This window comes from Talpa occidentalis, unplaced genomic scaffold, assembly GCF_014898055.3.
Source record: "Talpa occidentalis isolate TD23 unplaced genomic scaffold, MPIMG_talOcc4v2.1, whole genome shotgun sequence".
Classification (NCBI taxonomy): Eukaryota; Metazoa; Chordata; class Mammalia; order Eulipotyphla; family Talpidae; genus Talpa; species Talpa occidentalis.
In genome coordinates, this window is record NW_026555331.1 from 14,431,759 (window position 1) to 14,453,828 (window position 22,070).

The 22,070-nt window shown below is 39.2% G+C and overlaps 1 protein-coding gene across 1 annotated transcript in view; it reads right to left on the reverse strand.

Moving 5' to 3' along the window:
• Positions 1-9,647: 9,647 nt before the first annotated feature.
• Positions 9,648-22,070, reverse strand: part of FAM91A1 (family with sequence similarity 91 member A1) — a 36,832-nt gene continuing 24,409 nt past the window's right edge. The window contains exons 18-24 of the mRNA XM_037502004.2: positions 21,847-21,960; positions 19,738-19,810; positions 17,940-18,089; positions 15,862-15,966; positions 14,956-15,079; positions 13,684-13,753; positions 9,648-12,040 (exon numbers count right to left, since the gene is read on the reverse strand). Of these exons, the coding sequence (XP_037357901.1) occupies positions 11,858-12,040; positions 13,684-13,753; positions 14,956-15,079; positions 15,862-15,966; positions 17,940-18,089; positions 19,738-19,810; positions 21,847-21,960 (819 nt within the window). The 3' untranslated portion in view covers positions 9,648-11,857. The remainder of the gene's footprint in view (positions 12,041-13,683; positions 13,754-14,955; positions 15,080-15,861; positions 15,967-17,939; positions 18,090-19,737; positions 19,811-21,846; positions 21,961-22,070) is intronic.

Below are 22,070 nucleotides of genomic sequence, written 5' to 3' on the forward strand. Positions count from 1 at the left end.
GCCTGGCAAAGAGAAGCTGGGGCGTCTAACAGCATGTGCAAAGGCACAGGGATGAGAGGTCCCGTGCTGCAGGGTGTTCCCAGCACCTTCAGGGAGAGGAATCTGCAGGTGGCAGGATCCCAATGGCCAGATCTGGCCCCTCACACAGTAAGACCTTTAAGCGTGAGATAAGGAGTTTGGAAGGAAGGGAGAGAGGAAAAGGAAGAGGGAGGGTGGAAATCCCCTCCATGTGAAGGAGTACCCCCTCTCACGAAGCTGGTGACAGACAAAGGACCACATAAGCTGACGCCACTTGGTGAAGATGGTGGCAGAGGCAGGCGCGGCCTGTTAGCGGCAGAGGTGATCAAGGCAGTGGTTCTGCAGAACCACTAGTGGGGCCGGACGAAGTGTCCATGTCAGCTGCGATGCTTCACCTAGACCAGGTCTGAAGCAAGTTATGATTTGGTGGGGGGTCCCAGACTCTGACCTTCAAGCTTGGATCTGCTCTTCCTGGAGGTTCCCTGCGCTTTGCAACATTTTTTTCTTAAATCCCTTTGCTGCTTAATTTAGCCAGGCTTGGTTTCTTCTCCTTAGAGATAAAAGAATTCCAGATGGATATATCTCCAGTAAGTTTCCATGGCAACAGCTGCAGAAAGCCCAGTCCTGGAAGGTGAGGGTAGGACAACCTAGCCATTGGAATGCAGGGGTGGTCTGGGGCTCTGACTGTCTCTTCCGTGCCACACTGGGGTACATCCACCTTCATCAAATAGCTACCTTAGCAAAGCAATTGAGAGGAGAGGGGGTGTCCCCCCACACCCTAACCTCACCCACATCCTTATTAGCGTTAAGCATGACTCAGGCTGGGGACAGACATTAACACATAAACACTGACACCCATACAATTACACGAAAGGATGCGTCCATACAGACGCGTTCTTTCTATCAGTACAGTCCACATGTAGTCAGAGCTAATATTTGGCCACCTGTTGCACGCCAGGTACACTCAATGTATCATCCCACTTCATCCTGACAACAACCCAGAGCTATCAGGATCTTCACTTGCCAAGAGGAGAAACTGACAAAAGAGTTAAGTACTTTGCCTAAGGCCACATGCTGAGCCTGTCGCAGGAGGCAGGGGATGCCCTGATGACAAACTTGCCCAAAGCTCCCTTGCTCCTGCTGTGTTCCACCCTCCATCACAAGGAGGCTGCACAGCGCCCCCGCCTGGGGGCCCGCAGAGGTCCTCTGTCAGTTGCATCGTCATCCGTGACAGGGACAGAGAGAAGTGAGCAAATGGTGTCTCCTTCTCCCCAGAAATGGCCAGAGACGGCTCTCCTCAAGCTCACTGGCCAAAGCGAGGCATGTGGCAGGGTCAAACTTTAGGGTGGTGGGAGGCAGAGCCAGCCGTGGGCCAGATGAGGCGAGATGGGAGCCTGGGGCAGCCTTAATGGCCCCCACACTGGTGGAGCCACAAAGGAAGTTCCAAGAAACATTCTGAGGATATTTCACAGACAGTCTGGGCAGGGGTCTGGTTAATGTGTCTGTCCTATGTGGCCTGTGTATTGAGGAAAACAGAGAGGGTTGTAAAACGTTACTTCACGTAGAGTGTGCTCTTCTGGAACTGGGAATTTAAGCAAGGTCACAAGTCTCAGTGCTTACTTTCTCTAAAGTTATTAATCTGTCTGGAGTCAGCAGCTCCCAGATGCTGTTTTGTTGTTCTTATAAAGTGGGTTTTTTGGGGGGTGCAGCCTCTTCATAGCGCCAGGCCAACTGCATCCTGACTCTTGGCTTATGCTCCTTAGTTGGGACCAGGGAGATGGACCCACTTGTTAGTTTTGACAAGCACCACAACACACGAATAAGGTCCTTTATCATGCCCATCGTCCAGTTCTGCAGTAGCCATGGAATAAAGAAGCTGGGTCCACCAGTAAAGAACCAGCCTCTGAATTTCCTTTTCTGATCACATTTTGAAGCTTGAGCCATCAACACTGAGCAGCAATGCAAGAAGGGGTCAGACCTTGACCACCTGTCAACTCCACCAATAAACAAGGGTAATGGCTCCTGGTATATCAGGGCCCTGATCTACCAAGTGGTCCATTTTGAGTGACAGGGAGTTGGGATTGTCGCTTTTGCTTCCACCAATCTCATAAATAAACAAATAAATAGATAAATGACATTATCTTACTGTCTGGAGGAGCAGGAATAAATCAGAAACTGAGATCTTTTCCAAATCATTTTATATTTATTGGGTCCCTTCTATTTCCCACATATGGTTCTAGAAGCTGGAGATGCCATGGTGAACAAAAGAGAAAAATTCCTGGCCTCATGGAGCTTCCATTCTAAGGGGGAGGATAGACAATGTGAGAAGTACGACACCTGCTGTACTCGATGGTGTGACAAGGCAGAGTGGGGGTGGCTGCAGCTGGACTGCAAAGGGAGATGGTGCGGGGAGGGTGAAGATCTTCGCTTTGTCGGGCAGTCAGAGCAAAGTCACAAGCTGGGTGACTTCAACAGCAAATCTGCTCTCTCAGATTCAGGAGATGTTCCTGTGGCATGTGTCTGTGTGGGGAGAGGGGCTTCCTAGAACAAAGGTGGGAAGGAAAAATGAGCTGTGGGTTGGGGAGCCTACCTCAGTCACTGCACCCCAATACATTCAGGTGGTTTTCTCAGAACGTTTCTGAGTGATCCTGCACAGTCACTGCCAACACAAGACCCTTGCCCCCCAAATGTATTGGGAATCAACCTATAGAGTCACTCCTGATGTTCTCAAAGCAGTTTTCTAAGAAAACTCAAGCACCGGGTGAACAGGACAGGGTGGGAGAGGCAGCTGATGGCTCTGAAGAGGGGCAAATAGACACAAATTCTGCTTATTCTTTTTAAGAAAGAAATTCTGTGCTGTCCAAACAAGTTGGAAAGGCTTTAAGAGAAGGATGAAGCAGTGAAATACTGCCCCCTTCTGGAAGAGAGAGGCCCGCGCAGGAAGCCGCAGTTACTCAAGCCCCACAGGCCTCAGCACCTGGCCGCTGAGCTGGGACTCTCAAGCCCAGGCTGTGCCCGAGTCCTCCTATCAACACTCCGGTCACTAGACAAAGATTCTTTAAACACCAGCAATAAAAACACTTGAGATAAATTTGAAAGTTGGATTGTGCAACTGTGCCCTTTGGTATTCTGGATTTACAAGAGTGTCGTTCAAGGACAGCAGCGCGGCCCACAGAAAATTTCCTACTTGACAAGCCTGCCTGGGATTCCGTAGATACCTGCTGGGCAGCTGAAGACTCTTCATTGTATCGTTTTTTTCTCACAAAACATCTTAAAGCAGATTTGACATTCAAAGATGCTTTGTCCTTTTTCTCACACACTGAGAAGAAAAATCCTACACTTGATTTGGACCTAAGAATGAGCCTCTTACAATTATTCGGTGTCAGTGTTGTATCGAAGATGAGTGTATTTTAAGTGCAAAAGGATATTGACAAATTTCTCTCTCCCAAAACAGCTGTAATAATTTACCTTCCAACCAAGTGTATGAACCATGCTGCCCTAGACTTCTCGACAGCTGGATAGTATCATTTTTATTTCTGCCAGTGTGTTGGGTGGGAAATGCTGCCGCAGCATAGTTTCAGGTAGAATTATTAATAGGCTTTATTTTTGTTGGCCATTATTATTTTTTCTATGAAATGTCTATTCATCCATTTTGCCCATTTGTCTAGGCTGGCTTGTCTTTTGGGGGGTAGTCATGGTGCACACAGAGATGTGCCCCTCAGATCCAAGGAGAGTGGCTCAAGGGCATGTCCAGTTGTTATTTCCGTCAAGGTAGGCCTCAGCTTTCCAGGTGGGATCCTGGCTTCTTGTGGCAGCCCCCGCCAATGACTGAGCAAGAATGTTCAATAGAGCACAAAGTGGTCACTCCAGCCAAGCCAAACGCCACGTGCATGCAAGCGGCCAACCTGCCTCGTCTCCATCCGCTCCACCCACGGCCGCACTGGCTTCCTTGCTTGCCTCCTAATGTCCCATCCCGGTAGGATGGGGCTACTCCAATAAGGACGATGCTAGCAGCTCACCGGCCCCCATTGTCAGCTGACAGGCCCCACTATACATCCTGCACCCCCAGTTTCCTTCACAGGCGTTAATCTGCAGTAAACCTCATGCACTTACCTCCACTTCAGTATCAGCTCCATGAGGTCCTTAGAAGTCAGCTACGGTTCTGGACAATTCTGTCATTTTCTCTTGGAATTTACCTCACTTCAACCCCAGAGAACAAGAGGACAGTAAGATAACACTATGAATAATAAATGCCCACTAATATAATTTAGATGAAATAGTCACAAACTATTCAAAGTTGCTCAAGAACAGCTAGTCTGAAAGCATAGCCCAAAGCCTTCTAAAAAAAGAAAACTTTAGGCCCAGATGACTTTACTAGCAACTCCACAAACATTTAAGGAAGACACAATTCCTATACTTGATAATCTCTTCTAGAAAATAGGACAGGAACATTTCCTAATTCATCTTATAAAGCAAAACTCGCCGTAATGCCAAAACCAGACTAAGTTATAAAAAGAAAACTATAGATCAATATCCCCGACATAAAAAGTCTCAATACTAGCAAATCAAACCTAACAATATTTAAAAAAGATAATCAAGACCGAGTGGAATTCATACCAGGGATGCAAGGTTGATTGAAGATTAATGAATTATTCAGTGTAATTCACCGTATCAAAATAACAAACTCACTCACTGGGTATAGTGAATGCATTTGACAAAAACCTAACATTCTTTCATGATAAAAAATAATTCAGCGAAGTAGAAATAGGAGGGAACTTCTTTAATTTAAACATCATTAAATAATCTACAGCTAATATACTTGATAGTAGAAATAAATGCTTTCTCCCTAAGGGGGTAAGATATGCCACTCTCACAACTCCTATTCAATAAGCACTGCTAGTCTTAGTGAAAAGGGACAAGAAAAAGAAACTATGCATATTGGAAAGTGTTTGTCTTTAATCACAGACAATAGGAAAATCTATTTAGAAAGTCTCAAAGACGCTACAAAAAATTCACTAATAAGTGAGTTTAGCAAACCCAAGTAGAAAATGAACAATTTCAATTTGAGATTTAAATTTTCCAATAGCACACAAAAGTACTTAAATAGAAATCTAACAAAATGTATAAAGACTATGTATGCTGAACCCTACAAAACAGTGATAAAAAAATCAAAGAAATTATTAAAAAATGGAGATTTTTTAGGATGTCAATTCGCAGTTTATCTATGGAGTATTTTGATTAAAACCATTAAAGTTTGTATATAAAAGTCAACAAGCTGATTATAAATTTTATATGGAAAGGCATATAAATTGGAGGACTCACTCTATCAATTTTGGTGTGGTATTGAAAACAGACAGATTGATCAATGAATAGTGCAGAAAGCCCAGAAACCTATGCAAATGACATGTCATTTTTAAAAAAGCTTTGTTATTTACATCTGATAAAATTCACTGGTTTTTAAATGTACAATGTGGTGAGTTTTTGTAAAATTAACTGTTACCACAATCCAATTTAGAATATTTCTATCACTCAAAAGAGAGAATTCATGCCCATTTGCAAACACTCCCTATTTCCACCCCCAGGCACCCACCATTGTACTTTGTCTCTATAGAGTCATCAACTGATGTCTGATAATGGTGTAATGGTACATCAATGAAGAATGTTTTTTTTTTTTTCACGAAATGGTTCTGTATCAACTGGATTTCACATGCAAAAATAAATCTTGACATGTATCTTATACCAAACATGAAACTATAACACTTTCGGGAGAAAACAGAAAAAAATCTTCATGACCTTGGTTTTAGAGATGAGATTTTAGAAAACACACAATCCATAAAGAAAAGAAAAAAGACTAATAAAATAGCTTCTATGATAAACTTCTTAAATACTAAGAATGAAAAGATAAACGAGAGGGAGAAAAAATTTGCAAAACCTACCTGACAGAGATCTTGCATTCAGAATACCAAACTCTTAAAACTCAACAATAAAACTCAATACTTTAAATATGGACAACAGATTTGAACAGAAATTTCACCAAAGAAGATACATGGGTGGAAAATAGAAGCCTATGAAAAGGTGCTGAACATCACTTTTTATTCGGGAAATGAGTATTTCCACCACAGTGAGATATGCCTGCAGCATTGTTAGGGCGAATATGCAAAATGGCACAGTGACTATGGAACAGTTTGGTGATTCCTTATAAATATACACTTAACAGGGGCCTTCCTGGTGGCATAGGGCTTGTCTGGGCGCTATCATGCTATCACCACTGCAGGGCCTGAATCTATCCCCGGTTAGGGAGCTGACCCACATATGGTGCAGCAGACCTCTCCTGGCTCACCTGCTGCCTCCTTCAGCAGTGTATTTCAGTAGATTCACCTGTTCTGCTCCCCACTCTGTCTCTGGTGAATCCTCTCATCCCCGACCTCTGGCCTACACCACAGTTCTTCTATGCGTAAATAATCTTTTAAAAATATATATACATTTAACAAATGACTCGGCAACTTCCACTCATATTTTACCCAAGCAAAATGAATTCCTCATATTCATAAATGATAAACCTTGATACATCCATACAACAAAATACTACTTAGCAATAGAAATGAGCTATTGATTCATGCAACATGACTGAATTTAAAATGCATTTGGGGCCTCCCCGGTGGCGCAGCGGTTGAGCGCTGGGTTGCAAAGCTGCCCGCAGCCTCTGCGGCGCCAGTTCAATCCCTGGCTGCTCCCCGGCCATCGGAGGAGGGTCCCACATGGCGCGCAGACCTCTCCTGCCGCCCGCTGCTCCCCTCAGCAGTGTACTTTGGTCCTTCTGCCTGCTCTGCTCTCCGCTCTGGCTCTGGTGAATTCTCTCACCCTCCCGCACTTCTGACTGTACCCAGTGCATGTATAAATACAAACAAACAAACATACAAACAAACAAACAAATAAATAAGACATGCCTCTATTAAAAAAAATGCAGGGCCTCCCGGTGGCGCAGCGGTAGAGCGCTGGGTTGCGAAGCTGCCCGCAGCCTCTGCGGCGCCGGTTCATTCCCGGCTGCTCCCCGGCCACGGAGGAGGGTCCCACATGGTGCGCAACCTCTCCTGCCACCCGCTGCTCCCCTCAGCAGTGTAGGTCCTTCTGCCTGTTCTGCTCCCGCTCTGGCTCTGGTGAATTCTCTCACCCTCCCGCGCTTCTGACTGTGCCCAGTGCATGTATAAACAAAACAAATGAACAAACAAATAAATAAATAAAAAAAAAAAAATGCATTTGGGTATGAAAAAGATCTTGGATTCAAAAGGCTACAGATCATACAATTCTACCACTTTAATGACATTCTGGAAAAACTCAAATTATAGGAATGGAAACAAGTAAGTTGTTGCCAGGATGCGGTGGGAGTACCCCAAGTACAAGCTGAATCTGGACGGACTGCTGTGCATGGTACCGAGATGGTGACCACAACTACATTGTCAAAGCTCACAGAGTGAATTTTACTGTATGAAGAAATCAACTGAGGTGTTGAGACCCCAGACAGAATACAGAACATGACAAATCAATCTGTTTTACAAATGTATGACATAACCTCAATGAAAGGAGTGGGGAAAAGAAGCTGGATGAGGCTACTTAGGGAAATGGTGTTTTGAGAAGATACTATAAGGTTAAAGACAAAAACAAAACAAAACTAAGAAGAACAAAACCTATGCTAGCTGGTCATTTTGTTTTTCACAGGAGTACAACTTAACTCTTCCAAAACCACTTCTTAAGCATACAGAGTTAAATAAATAAAGAGAAGATAATAGGAACCAGGCTTCTCATTCTAAGATCAAGAAGTTATAAATAAGTCAAAACTAGAATATGTTTCAGAGGTTTCTACTTGGTTTCTATGTACTGTTCTCCAAAAAGAAACTTGGGGCTCCATGATGAAATAGCTATTTCTGGGGCTAGTGTCCAGATAAAGTTTGTAAGCAGTCTTTAAAAAACAAACAAACAAAAAAAGGACTCAGACAAGTCTAAAGAGCTTCCAACAGCCAAACTTTAAACAATCTGCACAAAATAAAATTATTGAATTTTAACCCAAAGTATAAAATAGCCATGATCCCAAACAAATATGAATGATCAGACAGACAGAAGGATATATTTTTTTAACGATTTATTTACACAAGAACTGGGATATAGGCCAGAGGCGTAGGAGGGTGAGAGAATTCACCAGAGACAGAGCGGGGAGCAGAACAGGCAGAACGACCTAAAACACGGCTGAGGGGAGCCGCGGGCGAGACAGGAGAGGTCTGCCACACCATGTGGGCTTCTCCCTGGCCAGCCAGGAATTAAACCCATGCTGCGGAGGCTGTGGACAGCGTTAGAGCACTGCACTCAACCCGCTGTGCCACTGGGGAGACCCAGAAGGATAGTCTTTTCCAAAAAAAAAAAAAAAAAAAATTACACACACTGCCTCCCTTCCCTTGAATGTGGGTTTGACTTAATGATTCACTTCCAGAGTGAAAGTAGAAAAAATAGTAACTTCACAGTGGAAAAACCTAGCAGACACCACCTTCACCATAGAAGGAACATCACCAGTGATGCCTCGTGGTATCAGGCATTCCACCATGAGATAGTGAAGGGCACACACACCTCTGTGCTATTCCTCCTGATAAATCCTAGCCTCAATTCTCATCTTGAGGAAACAGACAAATCCATCCCACAAAACTATAATCGGCACTCTTCATAGTGTCAAAGTCGTGAAAGATAAGAAGCCGTCACAAGTGGGAGGAGAATAAGGAAGCATCAATGATTAAATAAATACAACGTGGGAACCTGGACTAGGTTCTGGACCAGAAAAAGAACATTAGTTGAAAAAGAATGAAAACCAAAAAAGTCTGAGTTTAGTAACCAGCAGTGCACCAACATTAACAAGTGACTTCTGACAGATGTACCGTGGCTTACATAAGGTGTTAACATGAGAAGCTAGGGGGAGGGTACAGGAAATATCTCTGGACCATCTTCACAACTTTTCTGTAAATCTGAAATTATGATGAAACAAAAAAGCTATGGAAAAAAAGTATTGGTAAGCCACAGCACTGAAACCATGGCTGCATTTAAATTAAGAAAGGGACTTACACATTATACACATTTTAGCAGTAACTTGATCAATACCAGTTTATTTGTAAACATATTATATGTGTCAATAATCAAATTGACAACAGTTATACATTTCATTGTATAATATGAACATTATACCAGAAACCACTGCACTGGTTACAGTTTTGGTACTTTAAAATCTTTAAATACAAACTGTCTTTGAAACACTGAACATAAAAGAGAACCATGAATGGCAGAGAAAACTGAAAACATCGACTTGAAAAAGCCCTGTTACCCCAAAAAAAGAAATACAAAACATCTGACTACATATTTTAAAAGAACAAAATCAAGGAAATCAGATGATCGTATTTTTAATGACACGAAGTTGCATTTCTTTAGACCCACTTGAGAAGTTAAGTCGTATTGTATTAAATTCTATGTGCTTTTTGTATTTTTTCTCTTGGCTTCCAAAGAATGTTTGCCATGGTTTAAACTACATTAAGGGGAGAAGGGGGAATGAGAAGTGGCCCAAAGCCAAATGAAAATACCTTAAAATATCCAAAATAAACTGGATAAAATCTTTCATAAATCTTCTTTGGCAGATAATAAAGTCTACATTTTAAATTTACCTTTTGATGAACTGGGTCAACACCTGTAAGATTTAAGAGCAAGCTCTTTACATGGATTAGTGTATGAAGGAAACAAAAGCCAAATTCATAAAGCACAAGCACAGCAGGAGCTTGCAGTTCACTAACAGCTCTAAGAAAGCAGATTCCCCCTCAAAAGTATGAGAGCAGCTAGGAATCAGAATCTTTCCTCATTCACAGGAGAAATCAGAGTTGACTGTATGTTTTTTCAGCCCTTTTTTTTTAATTCATGATCATTTTTAGCTTCTATTTCTTTCTCCATTATCTCTCAAAGGAATAGCAGCAAATCACTCTCATATTTTAAGTTTCAAATTCACCAACCACTGGGTTCACTGCCAACAACTACAAATATTTGATTCTTTATTAGTGTACATGTCATTACAGTAGGCTTCGACTGTTAATACAGGAATAAATAACTACAGTCAATTCAAAGAAAGCAAAAGAAGGTTGAGATTAAAGAGCCCTGATCAAATGAAAGAGTTACAACTTTTGGTTGAAAAACTGTAGAAGTTACATACATACCTAACAGCACTAGGAATGTACAATATCAATCATTGGAAAAATAAAAGAGTGATTCACAGCTGTAAGAAATTATTTTAATATTAGTATGTATTTTTCCTTTTATAGACACACATTTATAACATACACTTGGTTTCTACCTCATCTAAGACAGAGTAGGAAACTAAACGTTACTGCATTTATCCGACATACAGCACTGACTGTGCCACAGATAACCTGTTCCAAAATATTCGATTCTTTAAGTAGGCCATGGTATTGAATGCATGGTTAACAGTTTTCAGAAAGGCATATATTTCCAGGTGTTAAATACACAAATATCAGTTCTACAAGTAACAAAATTACCAGCAAATGCTTAGGTTAAACACTCCCAAATTTTCTAATGCTTTACGTATTTTAGATATAAGTTGTATAACCAGTTAGTTTGGTTACAGTTTTAAACTAGCAAACCATTAGCCTATGAGAAGAACTAAACTAAACTATAACACTGCACAAACTGCCCAAGGAAGATAACCTGAAAAAATCTAAAAAGTGATTCCAATTAATCTAATTATCATTTGAGATACTAAAAGAATCAATGACTCATGAAATATTTTGAAATTATTCATTTTCTTTATCATTTTCTCTGAAACTCTTAATAAACTTAAGATTGAGACTAAGAATATGTCTTCTAAGTAGGCTTATCACTAAAATGTTTTGATCAGAAGACACAGTCTTAATGCCGCTAACATCTAATTCTAAACTAAAATCACAATCCTTGGTTTGAAGACATCAAACTCAATTTCTAACAATTCATCAGTAAAGCTATGAAACAAAAAACAAATCAGGATGAAACGTGCAGCAGCCACAGCTATGAGAATGGAAAATAAATTCTATTTTTCCATAAAGACTCTGAAAATATAAAGCCCAAAGTGAGTGACAACAGAAGTCCACATATAAAGTGTTTAAAAATATAATGTTTTCCAAAGATTCTCATGAGATGTTGATGTATATAGTCATATTCCAAGTTAAGAACTTATAAATCAAGGTTAAGATATACATAACTATGCTGATTTACATACCTTCCACAATGTTCAACTGATATACATAATTTACAGACATCCACAGGAATTCTTAATGCCCTATCATATCCTCTCACAACACTGGATGTTTATTGTTCTATAGTTGTGCTACTTTTAGTACCAGGAAGCCACTCAGAGGAAGAGTTCCACCTCTTCCCATGATCCCCTAAGGAATAGGTAACAAAATATAAAATTAAACAAGATTCATGTTTGATAAACTAACATATAAAATTACCACTGCAATATTCATAGTGACTGCTTATAAACATAACAGTCATCATAAAGCCTATAAAGTATATCCTCAGTTTTATAAAAGAAATGCAGATTGTCTCAAGGTAAAAAAATACAGTGCAGGCTGCTAAAAAGCTCTTTGTTGCATTAGGAAGTGCAATGAGGAAAACTTCAGAAAGCATAAGCATGTTCCCCAACCCTTCATCATCAGTGAAGCAGGAATTGCACTGCAGCAGCAGGTGCTTTTTAGTGGCTGGCACTATAAAGCGAAGGTTAAAATGAAAAAGGCCGGAAGTGTGAGCAACACATGGCGTAACCAAATTATTGCAAATGGAGATTGGCAATAAGAAGTGAGGAAGGTGAGCGTCCACTCCATTCTGATAAAATGCCATCTTTAAATATTAAGTTCTTTGCAGGAAGGGGGACCCCCATATCAGCAGAGGACTGCGATAGCAAACTCGAAAAGCTGGCCTCTGTGTGAATATCCAGTGTCGAAGCACCTTCCTGAAAGATCAAGAAACGAGAGTAATAATTTACTTTCAACATATTCCCAAACCATTTGCTACAGCTAATGAGAAATATAGACCTTGATTACCCGAGAAATGTTTATGGAATGCAGAAATGTTTGTGGAATGTTTACTACATGTGACACGAAGATCTACTCAACAAACCCAAACTGACAATGACAGGTAATATAACATCTGCAGAAATGACTAATACAAGTAAATCTCTGACAAGTGCTTAGAAATAAATAGAAATAGGCTATGAGACAATGGGATAAGAAGATGTTAACTCTACAAAAGCAAAAGGTAAATCGGAGATATTCTGCAGGGGAGTAGGAGGGAGAGGGAGCAGAACAGGGGAGGAAGAACACAAGAGACTACGGCGATGGTGCACAGGTGGCGTGGTGGTGGGAGTTCTATAGGGACTACACCTGAGAGGAACCACAGTGTGAAAAAAAATACATCTGTAAATGAACTTAAAAAAAAAAAATGAAAAGAAAAAAAAAATGTTAGCTCCTACATAATCTCCAAAAATCCTGACATAACACTAACATGAAAAACATACCATCCACCCCTGGGACCTGATTCCTGTACGCAGCACAGACTTCTCCCCCAAACTCTAGCTCAAACATCCACCCAACTGACTGACCGCTCTCGATGTGTCGCCACACACGTCAAGGCACCCCAGCCTTCCCATTCCACCCTGCCTCAACACTGCCTCCTCGCATTTCATTCACCTCCAACATGTATCCCAAACTAGTTTACTTTATTCATTCACCACAGCTACCACTGTGGCCTAGGCAGTCGTCTCAAAGTGGGGAACTCACTGCAAAGTAGGGTATGATGTGAAAATTTTAGAAATCTCCTACTTACCACACTCTTACAAAAATTCTATTTCTGTGTATGTTTTACTATATATATAAATTATTGGTATAATAACATATATAAGTAATAAACTGTTTTTACGGATACATGCCAAACAAAATATATATATTTTTTTGATAAAAAACAAAAAGGGTGCTCAGCTATCAACATCTCTCTCACTTGGGCTATTACAAGTCTCAGAAACGATCTTATATCTATAGTCTATAGACAGTAACTAATCTTATAGGAACAGTCCATCAGAAACATCACTGTCCTATTTTCAAATCTTCAATAGGTTCTCTTTGTACGCAGCATTAAATACAAATCCCCAATTACTGATTTCAACATGTTGGTCAGATACTCTGAATGAAAATTCTACTCTAAAAGTTCATATACAAAAATCTTAAGTATTGTTTCCTTGTGGGGACGACAAGAGGTCTAGTGCACTGGTTTTTACAACAAACAACCTGATTTCAACAATGGAGAATCACTGCAATTTGTGCAAGGAGACTGCACCCAAGAACCAGCACTGCAGGGGGTGTGGCCCGTGGCATAAGTCCAACACACGTCTGTGAATGAAGCACTGGCACAGAACAGAGTCAAGCTGTACAACCCGGAGACCAACCCAAGGAAATCATGTATAAATCAGTCAACTTCCTCATTCATAAACTAATGTTTATTTCATGTCTTGCTGTTGTGGAGACTCAAAATCAAACATGAAATGCTTTGCATGTATAAAGTTCTATATAATTACCATTTACATTTCTTAGTTTTTGTTACCTGGAATGAGTGAACGAAGTTAAGGACTTGTAGAGAGAGTTTTCTACTGGAATGTAGGAGATCTTGAAGGCTGGGGAAAAAGGGTAGGGGTGGGGGAAGTTAAAAACAAACAGAATGGCATGTACTCATATCTAACAAGAGTTTAATTTTAGAAATTTAAACACATTGCTTGTACATACATCCTGATTAAGAACATAAAAATTTAAAAAAAAAATCAATGTTTCTTGTTAATGAAATTTCTGCCCTTTTTACTAGGGAATAAAAATAATACATAAAAAACACTATTTTAAACTAAAACATTATGTCCAACCAAAATTAAAAAGTTACTGTTAAAAAAACTTAAACTATTAATAAACATAAATGCTAGCTGAAAGAAAATTTCTTAGTAAGAACTTTGAGGAATGACAATAATTTAAACTTGAAATATCCAACTAAATTTTAAAAGACAGCCTGATGAAACACCTGACAGATTTAACATACATCAATCCCCCAAAATGAAGTATTTTTCAAATATGTGAACTGGTAACAATTATAGTAGCTACGTTCAAAGCTGCACAGTATCCACTTTTTAATCATGACATTATTTTATTTTCATTACTTGTCAATTGAATACCTTTGATTTTCTCATATAAGCTACATTAAGCCAATTAAATGAATTATTTGTCATTCAACTTTGCTTTCGTAAAGAAGTCAAGGAGATCTGGATATCACCTCTCCATGCCACAGACCATGACAACCAGGGTCTATGACATTTTCTCCTGCTCACCCAGAGTCTCAGATCTATTACAGCACCACTCAGAGCAGATGCTCCCAAAGAACCAGAGATGACTTAGGAGGATAAAGGCTGCACCACATCTCTGATAATACATACTCATTTTAGAAAATGAAGAAAAATTTAGAAACTCAGCCATAATCCCATCAGAAGAGACAATCACTGTTAACATAACTCAAGTGTGTGTATTTAAAGTGTACCATAAAAATTTTCTATAGACATTTACATAGTTTTAAAAATTAGCTTATACTTGTATGTAAGCATGCCCATTTCACCACATGCTGACCAAATTAATTATAATTAAGCAAAACAGTTGCCCAAAATGTTTTCATGAGCCCAAATTCTGGGCTACTAACGTTTAATTTTGAAAAATATAGTAATCAATCCACAAATATACACAAGAAAATTATTAAGATCATATGTGGAATGAAAAGACACAGCAACTATTACTGAGAGTTATAAAGTCTAGCAGATGAAAAGACAATGATATAAACCCTCACCTCTCTTTCCTGCAAAGGCCATGTGTAGCAATTTTTCTACAAACTTTCCGGTTTAATTCAGAACTAAACAATGGAATTCCAAAGCAGAGCTCAAGAGGAACCCAATCTGCTTCTGCTGTGGCCACTACAAGAGGACATATAAACTTATTAATCACACATAAATATGACACCTCTATGAATGACCAGGGTTTCTTCACTGAGGTCTGCAGATCCTCACTAACCCCTCCCACCCCCAGGACATTCACCAATAGGCTGAAGAGAGGAGGGGACTCAGGGGGTCAGTGAATCTCTGAACTGGCTTTTTTTTTTTATTATGTACATGTTTCTGGGGAGAAGGATGTAGCTATCATCAGATGCTCAAAAGGTCTTTTACCCAAAAAAGGGTATAAGACATCTACAAGATGAGGGAATGAATCAAAGTATTTAATACAGGAAAAACGAAACTGAAGTCATTCTCAGGTCATATTTCTGTAATACTTTAATGATTATTCTAAATAAATGTTTCTTAGAAGACAGTTATTAAAAGGTCCACTACAGATAAAAGCAGGCAAATGAAGTCCAAATAATTTAACAAAAGGGGTAAACCTTAGGAATTAGTTCAAGATTACAAATAATTTTTTTTTAAAGATTTATTTTATACAAGCACTGGGTACAGTCCAGAAGTGCGGGAGGGTGAGAGAATTCACCAGAGCCAGAGCAGGGAGCAGAACTGGCAGACAGACTGAAGACACTGCTGACTGGAGCGGCAGGCAAGGCAGGAGAGGTCTGCTGCGCCATGTGGGGTTCTCCCTGGCCAGCGGGGAATCAAAAAGGTGCTGCAGAGGCTGCAGACAGCTTCGCAGCATGGCGCTCAACCGCTATGCCACCGGGGAGGCCCAAGATTACAAATAACTTTTAAAGTCTTACCAGAGTTTTGCTTTGTTGATGAATCTAGAGCTGCTTCCTCAATGACCATTTCAAATGATTCTGTACTCCCATTCACATCTGAGCCGGAAGCCAAATCAGGGTCTCCTTACAATTAAAGGATACATGCAACATTAGGATCCTAGTGGCTGGTGTAATCTGTCAATAAATCTGTCCTTAAAGAAAAGAAGACATCAGGCAACTCCAGGAATGATAAAGGAAAACAACAGTCCTTAGCCTAAAGCAGTAGCTGCTAACTGGAGGGCAGCTGTGTCCCATAGAAGACATTTGGCAACATCTAAAGACATGTTTGGTTGTCTTGAGAGGGGGAGAGGATGTGGTGACTGCTATCTCGTGATACTAAATATCCTACAGTTCACAAGACAGTCTCCACAATAAAGAATTACCTAGCTCAAAGTGCAAAGAGTGCAGAGATTGTGAAACCTTGGGCTAAAGAAATAAGAAATGAAAGGGCAAAGAACACGAGTTCGAAACATTCGCTGAGACCACTACTAAAGTCATTTCTTTTCCTGTGGAAATATACACTCTATTGTCATTTCTCTTCAAAATTCTTTGACTCCGTATCTTTTACCACATAAGATCCTCAAAGATCATCTAGACCTTAACCTACTTCTCTATTCTTATCTCCTCCTGACAAACAAAAATCTTTTCTTTTGGCCCAGAGGAGTTACTTTATTGCCCAATTCTCTGTACCTGAAAGGCTCTGATCCTCGAAAAAAAGCAAAAACAAAAAAACCCCCAATAATCATCTTTTGCCCAGCTAACTTCTCATTTTTCCAAACCCAGTTCAAATTTTAACTTTTCTAGGAGGCTTTCTCTGACAGTTTAACTGGGCCAAGATGTGCCTCCTCTGTCCTGCTTTAGCATTTTTTAAGCCTCCTGGTATGGGTCTTAAACTTGCTATCTCCCTTGCTAGGATTTTATTCTTTGAAATAAAATCAGGTCTTACTAATATAAATACCTCTAGCACCTAAGCATGTATTCCATAAATGTTTGTACTGTGACTAAAATAAAACATGACAGCTGTAGTAGATATGCTTTGAAATGACCACCTAACCCCTGGCCCTCTTGTCTGGAAAATGCCCCTGCAGTATTTGGCAGTCAACTGTTAAGCATGACCAAATTCCTCTGGCCAAAGGCAAATGGACCAGGAGAGGATACCCAATGCACAGGGAGCCAGCGCAGCCCACCAGGTGTGAGCAATCAATCACATCATCTCAGCATTTCAAACTAAAAGCTTCGGAATTAGTCTATCAGTGACACATCTTGAGTTGAAAGGTTTCCTACAGTCATGGGCTAGGCTGGTATCATGGCAACCAAAACCACAAACAAACTAAAGTATGCCGGAGCAGAAGCGATTAGTAAGCATGAGGTGACTGAAAATAAATTTTTTAATTGAAAAGAAAAATTATTTAAGGAAAACTGACTTTTGTCAATATGCAGACAGGTTGAAGAAAGAAAAGAGGCGGCGGCTTCAAATAGAAGACTCAGACTAGGTGGCAGTTATGGAAAATTTAAAGAGGAGAGACGAATAAACAGATGAGATATTCTAAAGACTACTTTATGTGAGCTGGAAACTGGATAGAATAAGAAAAGCGAAGGATGAGACAAAAACACAATTCTGGGTGTGGCTAATTGAGCAAGTAGTGCCTTTGACAGAAAGAAATGGTAAAAGGAAAATACTTATTAATTCTATTTGGAAACAATTTTGCAGAGACTTAAGTTTTGAAACCATCACCCCATAAAATAACTTAACTTAAAGCCTATAAACTTAACTCAAAGCCTATAAGCACAAAAATGTCAGCAAAGAGCTGAAATCCTTGTAATAACTTCTCTGTGTTCCAACCCTGCGTCACCACCTCCTTAGTTACATCCTTAGTATTTCTCAATGAACCACCGGTATTTGTGCAAACGATGTCAAAGAATTTTCTCATTCTTAAAACATTAAGTACTAAATGAGTCAACATCCCCCACAAAGTTCTCCCTGCTTTTTAAATATTAAGATTGTGTGAAGCTCAATACCAATTATCTTAATTCAAAGAATGCAATTCTTGGCCAACCTCTCTCATCAGAAGCATCACTGAGTTTTCGGTGTGCAAGCTGGCTAGAAGCATTCAACATGGTGACATAGCCACAAAAATGCTGTAAGTCCACTTTGCTCCTTAGCACTTGCAATGCTTTATGAACACCCATGTTGACTCGAGTAAACTCTAAGAACAAAGAGTAAACATCATGTTGTAAGTAAATAGTTGTATAACATGATACAGCAAAAAACTTAAGTATACTTTAACAATCCTTAGAATTACTTTTATACGTTAATCTATTAAAAGACTATTTATTAAAAGACTATTCAATGAAGAAATATCTGTGAATGCAAAACATATTTATAGCCGCCAGGAGACATTTCTGGTATTGGAACAAATTATCCACTAAGTAAGCAAACAGGACCAGTCGGCAGCAACTTCTCTTGGCTTCTCTCTGTGGTTCTATTCTGCCCCAAATGCTTATTTGGTGGGGTTCAACCTGGAAGTGTATTAAATAAAATTTATGAAACCTGAAATTATTCTTATTGAACTAAAGCTAATAGTACACTTGAAATCAAAGTCTAGTTATTTAAATATTTGGTCAAGTTCATATCTTTCCGAAAACTAGGAAGATTCCTCGTTTTTATAATTCACACAATAATCGCCCAAAGCAAGAGTGTTCTTAATCCGTTCTTGAGATTTTATTTAAAATCCTCTATCTTTAGATGATCAAATTTCTCCCCCCCCCCCATAGAATGCATAAAGTATAAGGAATAAGTAGCAAAGTTGAGTTGGAGAGAAAAGCTTATTTCTAAATACGGGGATATTTTCTGGAAGAGAAAACTCTTCTCCAAATTTTGTACACAATTATTTGCAACAGCCAAAGAGAGCACCTTCATTTCAAATGTAAAGCTTCTGCAGTCTGGTGACTTGAAGATATTTATTAAAATCTTCTTCTTAAATTACCTGAGCCATTTACTGCTCTTTAAAAAATCCAAACATCGATTACAGGGAAACTGATTACAAAATAGCAGTTCTGCATGGAGCAGGAAACACAAGCATTACATAAAATATGTGTAAGTTTTAATCAGATAGCATTTTTCTTTTGAGTATATGCAATTAATGCTCAAAAGAGAAAAGCTGCCTTCTATATTAAACAAAAGGATGGATCTGCTTTTATAGAAATTCGCTGAGCATCTGCCATCAAGTGTACTGTAGCTAGAGACAATATTAAACAGGGCTTTCTCCTTGACTCTTAACTGAATTAGCTTAAATATGGCAATCCACTCAAATCCTCTCTAATAGCAAAAATATGTTAACAGAAAAACAAATGCTGAAACATGGAATGCCTGCAAGTGTTCACTGAATTGTACAGTAGTATAAAAACAAATTCAATAGCATCCATTTCTCGATTATCTAAAAATGCCCCCAAGAAAGAATAGTATGTACCCCTAAAGGGAAAAAATTTACTTCACTATGATTTGTCTTCTCCCCCACCCTCCAAATAAAATAAACAATGAAAGGAAACAAAAAGGCTAAAATATAAAGAAAGCCCAATCTTCCATCTAGACAGAGATGGCTACTTAATTTCCATCATCTCCAAGACAGACAATATTCCATCAGAGGACCTAAAATAAGTCTACTCTGTTAATTCTTTGTTGGAAAAGGCACACTACAGAAAACTACCTTTTGCCAGTTTCTTTAAAAGCAGGATGGAAAGACCTTTGAAGTCAATAACTTTTAAGAATTCACTTCCTGCTAATGTTTTCCACCAAACTGTTTACAAAGATTAATGATAAAGACGTCACACGGACATGAGTCAAAATTGAGGTACCTCCTTGTAGTTCTATTTCATCAAATGGAAATGGTATGTGGACGGTTTCTCCTATCCCATGCAAACCATGTCCCTAAATAGGAAGAAACGCAAGCTGAAAGGTTAGGAGAAACTTACATTCCCAATAATACTCAAATAACACTGTGCCCTTTGGTGGTACAAAAACTATAGAAACAATAGTTTCTCATTTTCTCCAGCAAGTAAAGACAATCTTCACTGCATATTAATTTCTAAGCAATGTGTCTCAAAATGAGTGTATGGGGCTAAAAGAGATTGATTAACAGGTAAAGAGTTGTTGGCCAAGTGAAGGCTGAGTGAGAGCAAGTGAACTCCCACAGGGTTGGCTGTAGTTGTGACAGAGAAAGTGGTGGAAGAATCTCCATAACCCCAAGCATACCATGGAAAGAACTCAAGAACTTGCATTGAAATGACATGTTCAAAATTACTTGACACCGATCAGTAGGAGAAGTATACCTTTTCAATGCAGCCAAAGAGAAGCAGGAGCGCTCTATAAACTAAAATGGAAAGATCTCCAATTGCTAATTGGAAAAAGCAAGGAGCATGTCAAGTGTGTGTTTGTATAAGCATAAAAAACTCCAGAAGGGTATAGCAGAACTACTAAATGGTTATTTGATTTGGAAGCAGGGAATCAGAATTGGGTTGACAGTGTGAGACAAGCAGGGATCCTTTCCTCTTAGACATCTTTGGTAGTCTTTAGTAGTGTTTTATTTGGAATTGTGTGAATGTATTAGAAGTCAAAAAAATTTTTTTTAACTTAATGAGTCTAACCACCCCATTCCCATGTTAACAAATAACTTTGTGTCATATTTAGTTAACTTTTAATTAATATTCACATTGCTAGTTTTAAATTTTTTTAATTTCTAAGTTTGTTTTGGTTTTAAATGGTTTAAGAACAACAAACATGAATTCAATTCCATGTTCATGAATATTTAATACCATTACAAGGGAAAATTTAAGTTTTTCTGGAAATCTATACATTCTTCTAAGAGGCTCAGACACTATTCAAATTCAAGATACCCTAACAGAAAAGAAAAAAACTTATTTCAGAGAAAAATTACATCCATTTAGTTGGGTGAGATAACAACTTGAACATATTGACAGTTCACTTCTTTTCCACTGATTTTTGATTTAAACCCTCAACAAGCTGGCTATTATAAAATTATGGTTTTAATCAAAATCTTAATTTTGTTACAAATTTTAGCAGATGATTTTCTGATAAAACTTATATTTTTTTTTTTTAGCAAAAGTCCTTAAAGCTTAAATAGCACTAAGATTTTTTTTTTTTTTTTTTAATAGAGGCATGCTTTATTAATTTATTGTTTGTTTTTTTTTTACATGCACTACAGTCAGAAACACTGAGAGAATTCACCAGAGCAAGCAGAAGGACGAAGTACACTGCTAAGCACGGCAGAGATCTGCCATTTCCTTAATCCACGGGCAGCTTCGAGCGCTTCTAAGATTGTTTTTCTATCCATGATTGTTTGCCATATCAAAACAATAAAAGAAAGTAAACCAACAGAAAGCCTAACCTGGCTTGATTCTTTGAACACCGCTTAGTGAATAGACTGTGACAAACCCCACTTTACAGAGAAGAATTCTGTTCAGCACCTTTTCTACTGGCTGCCATCAATCTGTAGGAGCAAGTCAAAGTGTGACAGCAGGACAGTCAGGGTACCCTGCACTCCAGGACCTGCCTACTTGTCGAGACTCCTCTCTGACCACCATCCCATAACACTAAGACTCGTTCCTCAAACACCGAACAACTCATAGGCCTCACCAGGTGCTATGACTTCATGCTCCTGTTCATTCAACACTCACTGAGCAACTATTATGAACCAGGCACTGTTCTAGGTAGGCACCAGGGGGAAAAAAAAAAATCCTTATATAAAGATATATTCAAACCTGACTTCAATGTCCATGTGGCTCCTACCACTCCCACATTGTCAAAGGCCAAGACTGAAACCCAGATCCGGTTCCTCACATTAGCTTTACAAATTTCAAATTACTGATTCGGCAGAAAACGGGGCAAATTATTATCTTTAATAAAAAAAATCCAAAATCAATTTATTTTAAATAAAGTAACTGTACCTGAATCAAAACTGCAGAATGTGTTAACGCATCGTTCAACATCGTGAGTACATTTGATGTAGGAACTACACCAGGATCATGACCCCAAGATGTTATTAGTAATCGATCATAACCCTACAGGAAAGAAATGAGAAATAAATTGGCATTTAGAATAAGAAAAATAAATTTACCTTACCAATTTTCAGCCACCTCTCTTCCACAAGAATAATTTCAAAAACAAACAA